At 37.4% G+C, this 14,194-nt stretch overlaps 1 protein-coding gene across 1 annotated transcript in view; it reads right to left on the bottom strand.

Moving 5' to 3' along the window:
• LOC140145942 (uncharacterized) overlaps positions 1-14,194 on the bottom strand; it is a 105,874-nt gene that overhangs the window by 51,934 nt on the left and 39,746 nt on the right. Inside the window, exon 4 of the mRNA XM_072167681.1 lies at positions 12,980-13,102. Coding sequence (XP_072023782.1) covers positions 12,980-13,102 — 123 coding nt within the window. The remainder of the gene's footprint in view (positions 1-12,979; positions 13,103-14,194) is intronic.

Genomic DNA, 14,194 nt, shown 5'->3' with positions numbered 1-14,194 from the left:
AGCGCTTTGAATCCTTCAAGATCTAGCTGGAAAAAGGCGCTATATAAATCCGAAATTTATTTATTTATTATTTATATAATAATAATAATTTCTCGATCTCCTGTGTGAATTTGGCGAGATTCAGATCAAAACTTTTGGAAGAAAGAAAGAAGAAAACTTTTTTTCTCGGGTGCGGTTTTGAATCACCAACCCCTTGGGTGCCAGACATGTGTACCTTGCCACGGGAGTGTAGCTTGCCCGGCCAAGCTTTCCGCGAGCATATGACTGTTCGCATGATGACGCAATCACATCACGTGGGACACCTGCCTGTGCCTATGCTTTGTGAACCGTGGTTTTGTGTTGTTTAGTACCATTAGGGTTAATGGGTGTTAGGGTTAATACCTTCATTGGTTTTTTCTCCTTCCTTCCTTCTCTGTCTCTCTCTCTCTTTCTCTTTCTCTCTCTCCATTTCTTTGTTCCTTCCATTTTTTCTTCCATTTCATTTCTTTCACTCTCTCTCCTTTTCATCCTTTCATTTCTGATCTGAATTTTCTTCCAAAAATCTTTTCATAATAACAAAGATGCAAAATAAAAGTTTGAACAAGCAGACTATGCCACAAAACCACAATCAGACACCACAGAACACCTGCTTTAAGAAAACTTAAGGCACTTTTCTTTTGGTTAAGCAATAACAAACCACAAAAAAGTAGGCCTGTGTTTCTGGATTATTGCGGCTTTTAACATGACGACCAATTTACAGACCCCACACATTTAATAACCACAAAAGTACATTGTGAAGATGATCTCAACATCTATTATGGCAGAGAGGACTTGGTTTATAACTTGTTTTGCTCATCCAGATGATCATAAAAATCATCAAAATTCATATTTTGGTACCTTTGTCATTGTCGTAGATGTACTAGAACATAGCCTGCTAGTGGTTCAGTTGAAATCCATGTATTAAAGACCAAATAAAATATACAACATTTTACATGAATCTGCAATTTGTATTGTATTGTTGGTCGAAGCAGAAAAAAAAAAACAATTTTCATTATTTTTAAAATCAAATATATTATTGAAAACTAACACATTGATGTTTTGCAATAGTTCATTCTACAAATCATATACTTTGAAATCGTGCTTGATTTATTGTTGTTTAAATGAGTTATGCACGTTTTTCAAAAAGGTTATTGTTGCCCTCTTTACAACATAACTCAAGAACCACAGGACCTACAAAAGTAGAGAAATTAGCTACGTGTATTTGAATGGGGATCCAAATTTGTCCATACTGCTGTTTTCCTTATTTTCTTGCCAAATATTTCATTTTAAAAAAACCTAATGACAAAGCCTGGTTTTCCCTCGCATATTCACGAGGGCCAATTGTTCCATCATGGCGTGTCTAACAATCACGCCAGCGTTGCATGCCTTCACGTAAATGCATTTATGTGAAACACCGTAAAAAATATGCGGTATGTGCATAGCAGTTTTGCCTGTCGCATTTCATGGAACAATCGGCCCTCATTATCGAGTGATGCTGAGACTTTGACTGGTTGCGAATGGTCTGTAGAATTCTGTGGGATGGCACAGATATGAATGAGGCAATTCTGCGCTGGTACTCTTTGGGTCTTATATTCGCACATAAAACAGACACATCTTTACATCCAAAAAAGTTTTAAAACTTCTCCTATTATTTAGTTTGAGATTCCCCAACACACAACCTTTACATCCAAAATGTCAAGAACTTCTTACAAGTATTAAATATTCCCCAACACATGTCCTTACATCAAAAAATGTCAAAAACTTCTCCCATCGCCATCGCTAAATTTAAGATTCCCCAACATATAACCTTCACATCCAAAATGACAAAAATTTCTTCCATCACTAAAATTGAGATTAGCCAACACATGTCTTTACATCCAAAAATGTCAAACACTTCTCCCATTGCTAAAGTTTGAGATTCCCCAACACCCATCTTTACATCCAAAAATGGCAAAAACTTTTCTGATCGCTAAGTTTGAGATCCTCAACATGTTCCAGGGTTCAGGCTATTCCAGTTGAAATCCATACATAATAAGACATGACCTTAATCTCCCACAAAGGGAGTGCAGATTTCAAATGAAGTTAAAATGCATTCTGTGTGCAAGATTAAGGTCATGCTTTCCATAGGGGTGTGTGGATTTCAACTGGAACATCCCATTTTTGGTGTCACATTTCAAAACATAAGCAAACTGCAGCACATAGTATATGATTTGCCTCCCATGTGTGGCAACCATACCCAACTGAGAAGTGCACTAAGGGTCCATTCATAACCAACCACAACAGTACAACAAACTCTCTATCCAAATTCCGACTGGCAATATCAATGTAAAAACACCCCAATAATTACATTCAAAAATGTTACAAGACCCGTCAACCAGTCAACCATCGTGTACAATCACTTGGCTAATAATTATTTTCAAAATACCCCTGAACAAGTTCAGGTCTTTTTGCCAAAAGCAACTCATAAACAAGGACTATCAGACCAACTTTGACCTCCCAAAACATGACTGAACCAAAATTTGTCAGGTTTACATGTTTTAAAACTAACTTGAAAAATACCAATTTTTCTTGAAAATCAATGTTTGAATGGATCACATTTTTGGTGTCATATTTCAAAACATATTAAAGCAAACCGCAGCACATAGTAGATGATTTGCCTCCCATGTGTGGCAATCATACCCAACTGTGATGTTCACTGAGGGTCCATTCACAACCAACCACAACAATGCAAAAAAAACCCTATACAAGTTCCGGCTGTCAATATCAATGTGAAAAACATCCCAATAATATAATGTTACAAGACCCGTCAACCATCGTGTACAATCACTTGGCTAATAATTATTTTCAAAATACCCCTGAACAAGTTCAAGTCTTCATAAACAAGGATTATTAGACCAACTTTGACCTCCCAAAACATGACTGAACCAAAATTTGTCAGGTTTACATGTTTCAAAACTAACTTAAAAAATACTAATTTTTCTTGAAAATCAGTGTTTGAATGGATCACATTTTTGGTGTCACATTTCAAAACATAAGCAAACCGCAGCACATAGTATATGATTTGCCTCCCATGTGTGGCAACCATACCGAACTGTGATATTAAACCAAACACAACAATGCGACAAACATTCTATCCAAGTTCACACTGTCAATATTAATGTGAAAAACATCCCAATAATACATCCAAATATGTTAGAAGACCCGTCAACCATCGTGTAACCACCGCTTGGCTAATAATTATTTTCAAAATACCCCTAAACATGTTCAGGTCTTTTTGCCAAAAACAACTCATAAACAAGGACTATCAGACCAACTTTGACCTCTCAAAACAAGATTGAACCAAAATATCACAGGTTTACATGCTTAACTACCTTAAAAAATACCAATTTTTCTTGAAATCAATGGTTGAATGGATCATAGTTTTGGTGTCATATTTCAAAACATAAGCAAACCGCAGCACATAGTATATGATTTGCCTCCCATGTGTGGCAATCATACCCAACTGTGATGTTCACTGAGAGTCTATTCATAACCAACCACAACAATGCAACAAACTTTCTATCCAAGTTCACACTGCCAATATTAATGTGAAAAACATCCCAATAAAGTTCACACTGTCAATATCGATATGAAAAACATCCCAATATTAGCGCGAATACATTGATGTACTACAGGGGTAACTGGGCAGGACAGGAAAAGGTAAACAAAGTCAACATGTTGTATCTATAAATAGATAATTTTTAAAGCAGATAGAGCCATTCTTTTAAGGTGGAATGAGTATATTTACGGAAATTAGGAAATGCTCCGAGCATGTTTTAACCCTAACCCGACCAAAACTCATAAAAGCTCACTATGAAAACCACAGTTTCGAATCCCAGGGGTACCAAGTGATTTCATTGTTTATCTTCTCACCTTTTCATTTCTTCTTTCCCCTCCGATAGCAAAAAATACCATTGGTTGGGTTAGAGTTAGTTAACATGTTTTCCCTAACCCGACTGAAACTCACTATGATGATGCGATGATGCAGTCATCCCAAGTCATATATGATCACTGAATTGCTGGCCGGGCCAGCGAAACCCCTGTGGCTACAGGTCGGCAATCTTTTGCGTGGCATGCAAGAAGTCCGAGGTTTGAATCCTGGAGGTACCAAGTCACTTCTTTGTTCATCTTCTCTCCTTTTTTGTTTCTTCTTTCCATTCAGATATCAAAATAATCACAGGTTGGGTTAGGGTTAGAGTTAAACAGACTAACTGTAAAATCTGCACCCCCCCCCCCCATGAAAAAATTCTGGCTACAGGTCTGATTATCTGGTTGTCAATTAGCAATGCAGATACTCCATTTCAAGGAGGCAAGTACCGTATTAGCCTTTCTTTCTTTTTATTCTCACTCATAAAGCCAAAAATAGTCTCATTTTCAGATGTCATCATCCAGATGTCCTGAAGTAGCGTGAAGGTCATCATAATGAACTCATGGGGAGAATCACCATCCAAGTTCAAGGTCATTTGTTCACATCCCCAGGTCATTGATTTAAATTATGCAATTTTTTTAACCCTCATCTTACCAGGAATGTTTTTGTAGCATGGCTGACCAAGGTACCATGCTTTATTTGGTATTGGCCAGGAGTGTGAGATGCATCATAAGTTCTAGGTTCGAGTCCCTGCCATACTTGCCTTGGTTTCAAGGCAATAATTCATCTGCCCATTTACACACTTTTGCATATCAGGTTAGAAATCCTGTAATCATGTTCAGTTACTCAAAATATAATTTGATCGGGTTTATTTTCTCATCCTGAAGCAGTACAGAACATAATTGTATAATTTCTTTCTCTCCCCCATACACCTTTGCATGTACAGGTGCAATTTGTGTATTGAGCGGTATCTTGTAGTTCAGAAGTCACGACAGTCAAGTAAAGCTGTTTGTCCCCCGTGTGGGGTAAGTCATCCCTGTTCACGTTTAAGGGGCTAACCGCTGTTCTTAAAGAGAAGGGGAACCATAACTAACTAGTACCAATACATTTTGCAACCCATGTCTTATTAGGGCCTACAGATACCAATGGAGTTGCTGTGCAACAGAATTTGGAGGCGGGACATGTAAAACAGAAACCTACACAGGGTGTGGGGTGTGCATACATGTGTGTATTACCCCTCATAAATGTAGGGGTGCACATATATGTTTTTCCCCTTGTATTAAAGTCCTATGAATGCTAATTGAGCATGAACCTAACAGTGACCCTTTGCATACATTCAAAAATAAGAACCACTAGGGTTTATTCTATGTACGATGTTATAATCTTAACCCTAACAGGACTGTATACTACACAATACTACTTGATATATGCACTGTTCGTGCGTGCATCCCACGTGGTGTGATGACGCAATCGCCCTAAGTGATATATAGGCATGGTTTCGCTGGCCAGGTTCGATTCCCACCCAGAGCAAACAACTTCTTTCTTTGTTTTCTCCCTTTATTCCTTCCTTCTTTCCCTTCCCGTAGCCAAAGTGCGGATAATAAGCAGTGTAACATTGGCCAAAGTTTTCTTTCCTTAAAGAATATCGCTTGTGTTTTCTCCTATTATATACAGAAAGAGAACATAAATTTCAGAACCAAAGAAACCAACACATTCTCCTTCGTAACTCATCTCATAATGAATGCTAGTTCAGAACAGAACTGCTGTCATCCAAAAACTGCTACGGCCGAGAAAACCTTTTTCGCTGCAGAGCGGTCACTGGAGATGTGTTGTTTTATGGAATAGCATAGCTGGTGTCAAAAAAAGTTAAGCAAAGTAGTCTTTTATTTTGCCAGTCTCATCACAAATTAGGATTTCCAAATCAAAAAAAAAAAAAAAATACACTACTTAAATATATCACATATTTGTTGTAATAATCTTCTTTTTTCTTCAAATCATTTAATATATCTTTCTCTCTACTCCGTTCTCGAATCCATCAGTTATACGCTTTCCTTCTCAACAAGAACCTTCCACCTCAAAATCTCCCAGCACATTTCAATACTGACATCATCCCTTCCGGGCATCCCTTCAAGAGTGACCTTGGCTTTAACTGGTGTTCTTTCAAAACCTGATGATGTTTGTAAACATTCAGGCACCTGTCCTCTAGTCATGTTGCGGTTTTCCTCCTGCCCGCTATGGGTGGACATGTTTTACCCCCAGGCCCGGACACAGACAGTTGCGGTGGTGGCTCATAGCCAGCAAACCACAAACAATTTGACTGACAAAGTGTACTGGTTGCTGTGCATCCTGGGCTGTGCATGCTTATTTACTTTTTTGTTTTGCTCTTGGGCTACTCCAGTTGAAATCCATACACCCTCAATGGAAGACATAGGCTCCAGAACTGGGGGATGCTAGTAGGGACTCTTGCCCCCCCAATAATTTGGGTGTGGCTGTGCAGGGGCTCAAATACCCTTCAGCCCTCCAATAATTCCAGGTGACATGAAAAAACTATGATCATACTGGAAAAATGCCATTTTGACCCGTTTTTGCCAAATTCTCTGACTCCCAAGGGAAACCCCTTGAGCACCCCTAGAACAGGCCACCGCCCCCCCCCCCTCCCAGCTGAAAATCTTTTGGAGCCACTGGACATGATGAAAGATTAAGGACATGTCTTCCATATTACTTTAGGGCTCTGTTGCTTTAGTGCACTATCCAGAGATGTTGTGTCACCAACAGGGTGTCCACCTGTCATTTTAGACGGGCAGTTTACTCCTAGGACAGGCAATATTAATGCCTGTTACATAATTATGCTAAATTCTATAAATTATGCATGAGTTACATGTAGTACTGGGAAGTTAAAACAAGACCAGACTTATAACTCAAGGCTATATCGAGGGGTCAGTGACACAAAGACGTAACTCCCATTTGTTTGTAAAAATGCGATCATAATTTTCAGAAACATGAGCACTTTCCAATAAACATAGAAGTAACTCCATTTAGCACCCAATTGAAATAAATGGCCAGTGAAACATACTAAAAAGCCTTAAGGCCAAAAAAAAAAATTGTTTGTTTGTCCATAGAGGCTTATGAAACAGTTGGGTCGGTAGGTCAGATTTTTTTTTTAATTTTTTTTTTTTACAGATATTGCACTTGAAACTGACAATTTGAAGACTGGTAAATAAGTCAAAACACACAGCACTTCACTGGTTTAACTCTTGAGATGGTTCTGCATGTTATACTGTTCATTTTCTTTACATTTTCTTTCTTTAAATTTGTACTAACAACCACTGTTTTATACGATATCCCATCGATGCCAAAAAAAATCAAAAAAAAAAAATTCAAAAAAAAAAAAAAAAAAAGACACAGTCGGGACCAGGGTACACGGTCGGTCGGACGTGGACAAACAAACAATTTTTGGGGGGCCTAATGTATGATTTCTGTCAAATTTTAATTTTGTTATTCTTTAATCAAAATGTTGAAAAAATATTAGTAATAACTGCCCGGAAGGGTTGCTGTCCATTTTAAGTTGAAATAACATGATAAAGTGAAAGAAACCCCACTAGTTATTTTGGCCATTTAACATGCAGTTCTATGGGAGGACATATTATCATAATTTTTAAATTATGATAATATGTCTAACTTTGCTCTGTTGACCTACAAAGACAACAAATTTGGCCGATTCCATTTAGGTGCAAGTTGGGACATTGTGTAAACATTACAAATATGCAAAAAAATCAGGTTTGAAAAAAATTAACCAATTTCATATTATAAGATCGTACATTAAAGCTTTAACTACATTTAGTCAATGTGGACCATTATATAAACTCATTTTTCTCTGAATGGTCAAAATGGAGCTACGTCTTTGTGTCACTGACCCCTCGATATGAATAGCTATTTGAACTCTCTCAACCGGTAGAGACCTGTATGTTTTCAGGGTCCAATTTTGACAGGCAGTTTTGGCGAAAATGATGGGCACTTGTCAAATCCTAACTGAGACCCTGGTCACTAAGCCCTACCAAATTTACCTGAATTTTTATTTCTCCTGCTCAGTCCAGCCCTTCAGGCGGCCACACGCTCTGGGTTTGGGCTCTGTGGCCACTGTGTTCCATAGAGGGTTTAGTCTTCCATAGAGGGTTTATGTATTTCAACTGGAAAAGCTGAATTTATTTGTTGGTTTTGCTCTCCCTTTCTTTAATAGATATGTTTACCCCCAGGCCCGGACATAGACAGTTGTGATGGCTTACAGCCAGCAAACCTCCAACTTCATGTACTTTTCTAACCTGTTTTTGTGATTCCCACTAACGTGGATGCAAAGATTTTCTATTATACATGTACATTTGTAGCTAGATATGAACTACTGTACATGTTTGTACATGTAACTGTCTTCAACTCATTTACATAATTTTTATGTGATTTTCGCCTGACAAAGTTTTGTTAGCTTTTTCAAGTCAGTGTTCCACATGTATACTCTCAATCTGAGATCAAATTGTGATTAATTTAATCTGGTCATCCAGAAAAATCAGTTTTTGGCTAGATAAAATAAGTCCTGTCCACACAGAGAGCTATTTGCTTCAGGTGGTATGAGGCATTTTCGGGAAACTAGAAAATGGTCTGAGCATGTTTTAAGTTACTAATAGAGAAGAGCAAACTTCAGCAAAGTACATTGCGATAATATGCTTTTTGTTTTAAGCAAATCGGACATACAGTTTTCATAATATATCAATTTATATTTTCTTTGTATTTTATTGTTTTTATCAATAATCAATGTAGTTAATGAAGCTACATACAGGGGGAGTATGGGTTTCAAAACATACCCTGACAATTGAATAAGGGGTGGGGTATGAACGTTTGGACAGTATTTATTGTGGGACATGAGAGCACATCAGACATATCGAATTGCATTCTGAATACTGAAGAATGTCCTTCTGATATCAAATAATTTTGATTTTTGAAATTCTCAATGTAATACACATTTTATGGCAAATCATTAAAATTGATATTTTTGATATTTAACAGTACTTGAAGTAAACTTTATAAATCTGATGATTTATACTTAAAAGTGTATGTAGGTGGGATGAAAAGCCGACGATCAATTGAAAATTTTGACCTTTCAGTACTGAAGATATGGATTTTTTAAAAAAAAAAAAAAAAAAAAAAGCTCTTTTGGGGAAAAAAATCCATATCTTCAATATAAAAGTTCAAAATTTTCAATTGATCGTCGGCTTTTCCTCCCAGCTACATACACTTTAAGAATATTTCATTAGATTTATAAAATTTATTTCGAGGACTGTTATATATCAAAAATTTGAAAAATATCAAATTTTAATAATTTGTCAGTCATAAAATTTGTATTATATCGTGAATTTCAAAAAATGAAAATTATTTGATATCAGAAAGACATGCTTCGTATTCAGAATGCGATTCGATACGTCTGAGGTGCTCTCATGTCCCATAAAAAATACTGTCGAAACGCCATAAACGCTCATTCTAGATCCCTTAAGTGAAAGAGCCCAACAACTTCATCTCCATAATATTCCCAATATTTTTGGAAGGCCCAACTCCATGAAGTTTGGCCTTTCTTCCAAAAATATTGAGAATGGAGTTGGACCTTTCTTCCATGGACACCATGATTAAGTGTACTTGGGAAACTAGCAGATTTAGGCCTTTCTTTCACACACAAGAAAGAACCGTCTGCTATAGCAGATTCAACCTACCGTGGGACGTTTTCCAATAAATCCAGGCTGCCGGTCAATTATCTGTGCCTTGTCTTTAACGTGATATGCATGATTGCCCGCTAGCCTGAATTTGTTTGAAAAAAATCCCACGATGGGTTGAATATGCAATAGCAATAAAATGATGGGTCCAACTCATTTTTTTGGTCCATTCTTTCCACTTATGTATTCAATTACATTTGAAACACATACTCCCCCTGTGGAAGATATTTCCAAAATCTTCCACAGGGGCAGTGTGCATTTTAACTGGAATAGCCCATTATGCTACAATGTAGTTGTGTATTCCTTTAACCACTCATTCCCTACATCCCTCCTACCAGGAATGACACACATATTAACCCAGTATCCTCATAACCTACTATTCACACCACCCCTGGAATGATCCATGACCCGTAGATGAATCAATGAATGAATCAGCTGGGCTAACCGGCACTTTGCATTACTATTACTCTGCAATTGTTACCAAGAATAATTTGCTTACAAGGCCTGTAGGAAGCAATTATTTCGGGAAGGGCAAGGTTTTTTTTTAAGTTGACGTTTTCGGGGGGCGACATACAAAATTGGGTGAATTCTGATATGATGTGTTATATATTTTGGGTGATTTAAGACCAATTTTGATGATTGAGGTGGATTTAGGGGCATTTAGGATGGCTTGATTTTACACAGCTCAGGTGATTAAGTACACTGCTCGGTTTGGTTTGCAAAAAAAAACCTCTCCCTCCCCTTTTTGATGTGCAAAAGTAATCTTCACCCCATTGCACTTTCCACACAGCGCACTCTTATATGCAATAAGGGCAAGGTTACTAGATAAGAAAACAACTGTGTCCTTGATCACATATCCAGACTAAACATATAAACATGATTTGATCAAGGGGCATTAAGGTTGCTTGCCTGCCTGCCTGCCCTAAGGGGAGCCCCCTCCCTTCGCCCAAATCTTAGGAGGAAGTTTTATCAAGTAAGCTCCCGGAACAAGCTTCAACTCCATCAAACGCAAAATTTGTGAACCATCCCATCGTAGGATAGCAGTTGTCAAAATTCCAAATTTATGACACGCTCCGCTTCATGGGGACCAAAGGAGGCATTTTTGAAAGTTGAGTTACGTTACTATAATAATTACCTTAAGGTGGTTCTGGACCCATTTTGGAAGTGCTCTATTTATGTTTTAAACATATTAATTGAGTAGGGCAGAGAACACTGATCCATATGCCTTTTGTTTGAAGCTAATCGGACATACGGTTTTCATAATACATACATTTTAAATGTCTTTGTATTGTATTGTTTTTATCAATAATCAATAGAGTTAATGAGCTAATATGACTTGAAAGTGCTCATTAATATGTAATTTTTGCCAATATTTTGCTAAAATCCAATGCATAAATGTTCATAACATTTTTTATTTAACAGAATATTGGTTTCAAACTTGGTCAAAGTGTTCCTAATGACTTCCAGATAATTTATGCATAATTAATGAGCTAGCCGCCCTAATTTGCATAATTAATTAGCATTTATGCAAATTAGCTCATTAATTATGCAAATATGCAAATGAGGGGCGGCTTCACTATATAATACATTAGAACATATTAGAAACACTTTGACCAAGTTTCAGGGCAAAAGTATGCAAAATAAAAGTACCATGAACATTTATGCATTGATTTTTAGCAAAATATTTGAAAAAATTACATATTAATGAGCCTTTACAGTCCTTTTAGCTCATTAACTATATTGATTATTGATAAAACAATAAGATACAAAGAAAATATAATTTGATGTATTATAGAAACCGATACGTCTAATTTGCTTCAAACAATAGGCATATTGATCAGTGTACTTTACCCTACTCAATTAATCTGTTTAAAACATGCTCAAAGCATTTCCTTATTTAATAGAAAATGCATCCAATACCACCTTAATACAAGCATTTGGCTATCATATACTGAAAATGCTAAAGGTCTAGCATGCTTGGTCCCTATAGGTTGTTTAGTTTCATTATTTTCCTCTGTATTTGTTAGTTATTTACTCCATATTTTTGCCTTCATCTCAATTTCAAATTGCCGCCTTTGGCCCCCATGGATCAGATCATGTCACAAATCAAAAGGATGATCTGGACAAAAATGAGGAAATAACAAAGCACCGGTATGCAATTTTTTATTATTTCAATTTTAACTGCATTTTTGGCCTACCTTTTTTTTCCACCCACAAATGACTTAATGGCAAATTTGATGTATATTGCCCTTAATTTTTTAATAAAACAAACAAGCTCGACAGAATCTTGGAAGCGGCAATCTAACTTTGCTGTTATTTCTTTCATTATTCTCGACACGACGTTTATGTCCGTCACGCATATACAGATTTACCTTTGGTGCATTCGCGTCCATCGCGATCGTGTTAATATGCTAGCAAACCAGTGCGTCCACAGCAGTTGCCATAGCCACTGCATATAGCATGTGCAAAACACAAGCAATGTTTAACGTTTCTAGTCTTATAGCTTGCCGCTGCATAATGGCGTACCAGTCAATAAAAAAGCCTTGATTATATCCGTTTGTATGCAATGCGCATGCGTCACGTCGCTCAGCGACACATCGCATGACAGTGTGAAACCAGCGAATGATTTATTATGAACTAACAAACTGAAGGACAGAGCTATATTGCATGGGCTGCCTTCCTGGCTAAAAACCAATGGTTTTCCTCAATGCCCTCCCAAGGCAAGGTGTCAGTGTGTCACAGAGCTACAGATCACTTACCACCATAAAACAGAGCAATAAATTAAAGCATTTATTTGCTTTGACACATATCATATACCGATTTGTGTAATGTACAAATGATTATGATGACATGTATACTGCATGTCACCAGCATTGAAGCTGGTGAAATCTTAGTTTACATTATAGGTGAAATAAGTCACTGGATGAGGTTCTTACAATCATATCACATAATGAAAGCCTGTACCTAACAGACACAGACTGGTACTAATATATTAAAAAACACAGTTACAACTATTACTGGCCCTGAATCTTTGACACATTATGTGACCCTATGATTGAGGACTCATTGATTGATTGGTTTTAAAAAGCGCATTTCGTGATTCGTAGCATCATCCCCGCCACTTTTCTCCAAAAAAAGTTGAGATTTATATACTACTGGAATCCTGTGTAATACAGAGGTACTGAGTTGCGCTGTCCCCACCTTCCTGTAGTGCGCTGGTATAGGAGTTGCAAGGGCCTTTTTTGCCTGCATCTCTATTTCATAAATGCCGACCTTTGACCTGGTAGTCGGAAATATTTACCTGCCAATAGACAAAGCTCCACGGTCCACGAATCTCATGTAACAAGTGCAAGACAGACTCATCTGTGGTACAATTGGAGAGCTGGCTTAATAACACTAAACCATCATTTTCTGAAGGATCAACCTAAAAGCACAATAAAAGGAAACAAAAGAGCACAAATAGGGTGAATTATCCGAAAAAATATTTCATTCATACAATTTTATTTTAGCAAATGATTATAACTAATGCTTCCATGACCTGTGAGCTCCAACTCACTGATACCCCACTCACTTATTTCCCCACTAGCTCACTCATTCACTCACTCACTCACTGACCTAGCCACTCACATGATCACTCACTGACCTAGCCACTCACATGATCACTCACTTACCTAACTTACTCATTCACTCACTCATTCACCAACCAACCAACCAACTGAAAGAATAAATTCTGCCATTTTGTAAACTTGAATAATAGAAATGATTAACCATATCTATGCATCAAGACATGAAAATAAAATCACAGTATCCCTTAAAACATAAAGATTGCTTCCACGTCAAAAAGGTCTGTGACTTCCAAAAAAGACGCACATAAATGCACAAAATAAATGTGAGTTGATGTACTCTATGAACTAGGCACGTCCACATGGAGGGCTTTCTGCTTTCTCAAGCAAAAACTTGGGGAAATCTGTTGTGTGAACGCTCTCGAGGATTCCAATCCCTAAGTTTGCACCCAAATTTATCCCCATGACTAATGACTGCTACTGGTGTGAACGATACATTTTGCAATTCTTGAGTGCTGAACTTACACCATATGACCTAGGTTTGGTTCAACTTGGCACAAAACACAGTGCTGGGCGCAAGACTAGATAGGTCACAGTAAGCTTCCAGTTGTGATTCCACAGATGACGTAAGGCCAAAAAAAATAATGGTTTGTCTCAAAGCTCACAAGTAGTTTGAAAACAAAAACTATAAAAAACAATTTATAAAAAAAATTTTTGGGCCTAATCAGGCATTGCAAAACTTTAAGGATTCCAGGCTTGTGGACAGAGTCGTGTGGACAGTGGACACACACTCTGGATTGACTTGGGAATCACAATACCAGAGCATGCCAATCCTTGAGAATTCTATGACCGTCTGAACATGGACACGACTAATATGAGATAGATCCGATTTCCTGGGTTCCTCTTTAGGTGGGGTGCACATTGAGTGATTAACTCTGGGCTACCTATGGGTC

Source organism: Amphiura filiformis, chromosome 2, assembly GCF_039555335.1.
Source record: "Amphiura filiformis chromosome 2, Afil_fr2py, whole genome shotgun sequence".
Classification (NCBI taxonomy): domain Eukaryota; kingdom Metazoa; phylum Echinodermata; class Ophiuroidea; order Amphilepidida; family Amphiuridae; genus Amphiura; species Amphiura filiformis.
This window is presented reverse-complemented; position numbering and strand designations above follow the sequence as displayed.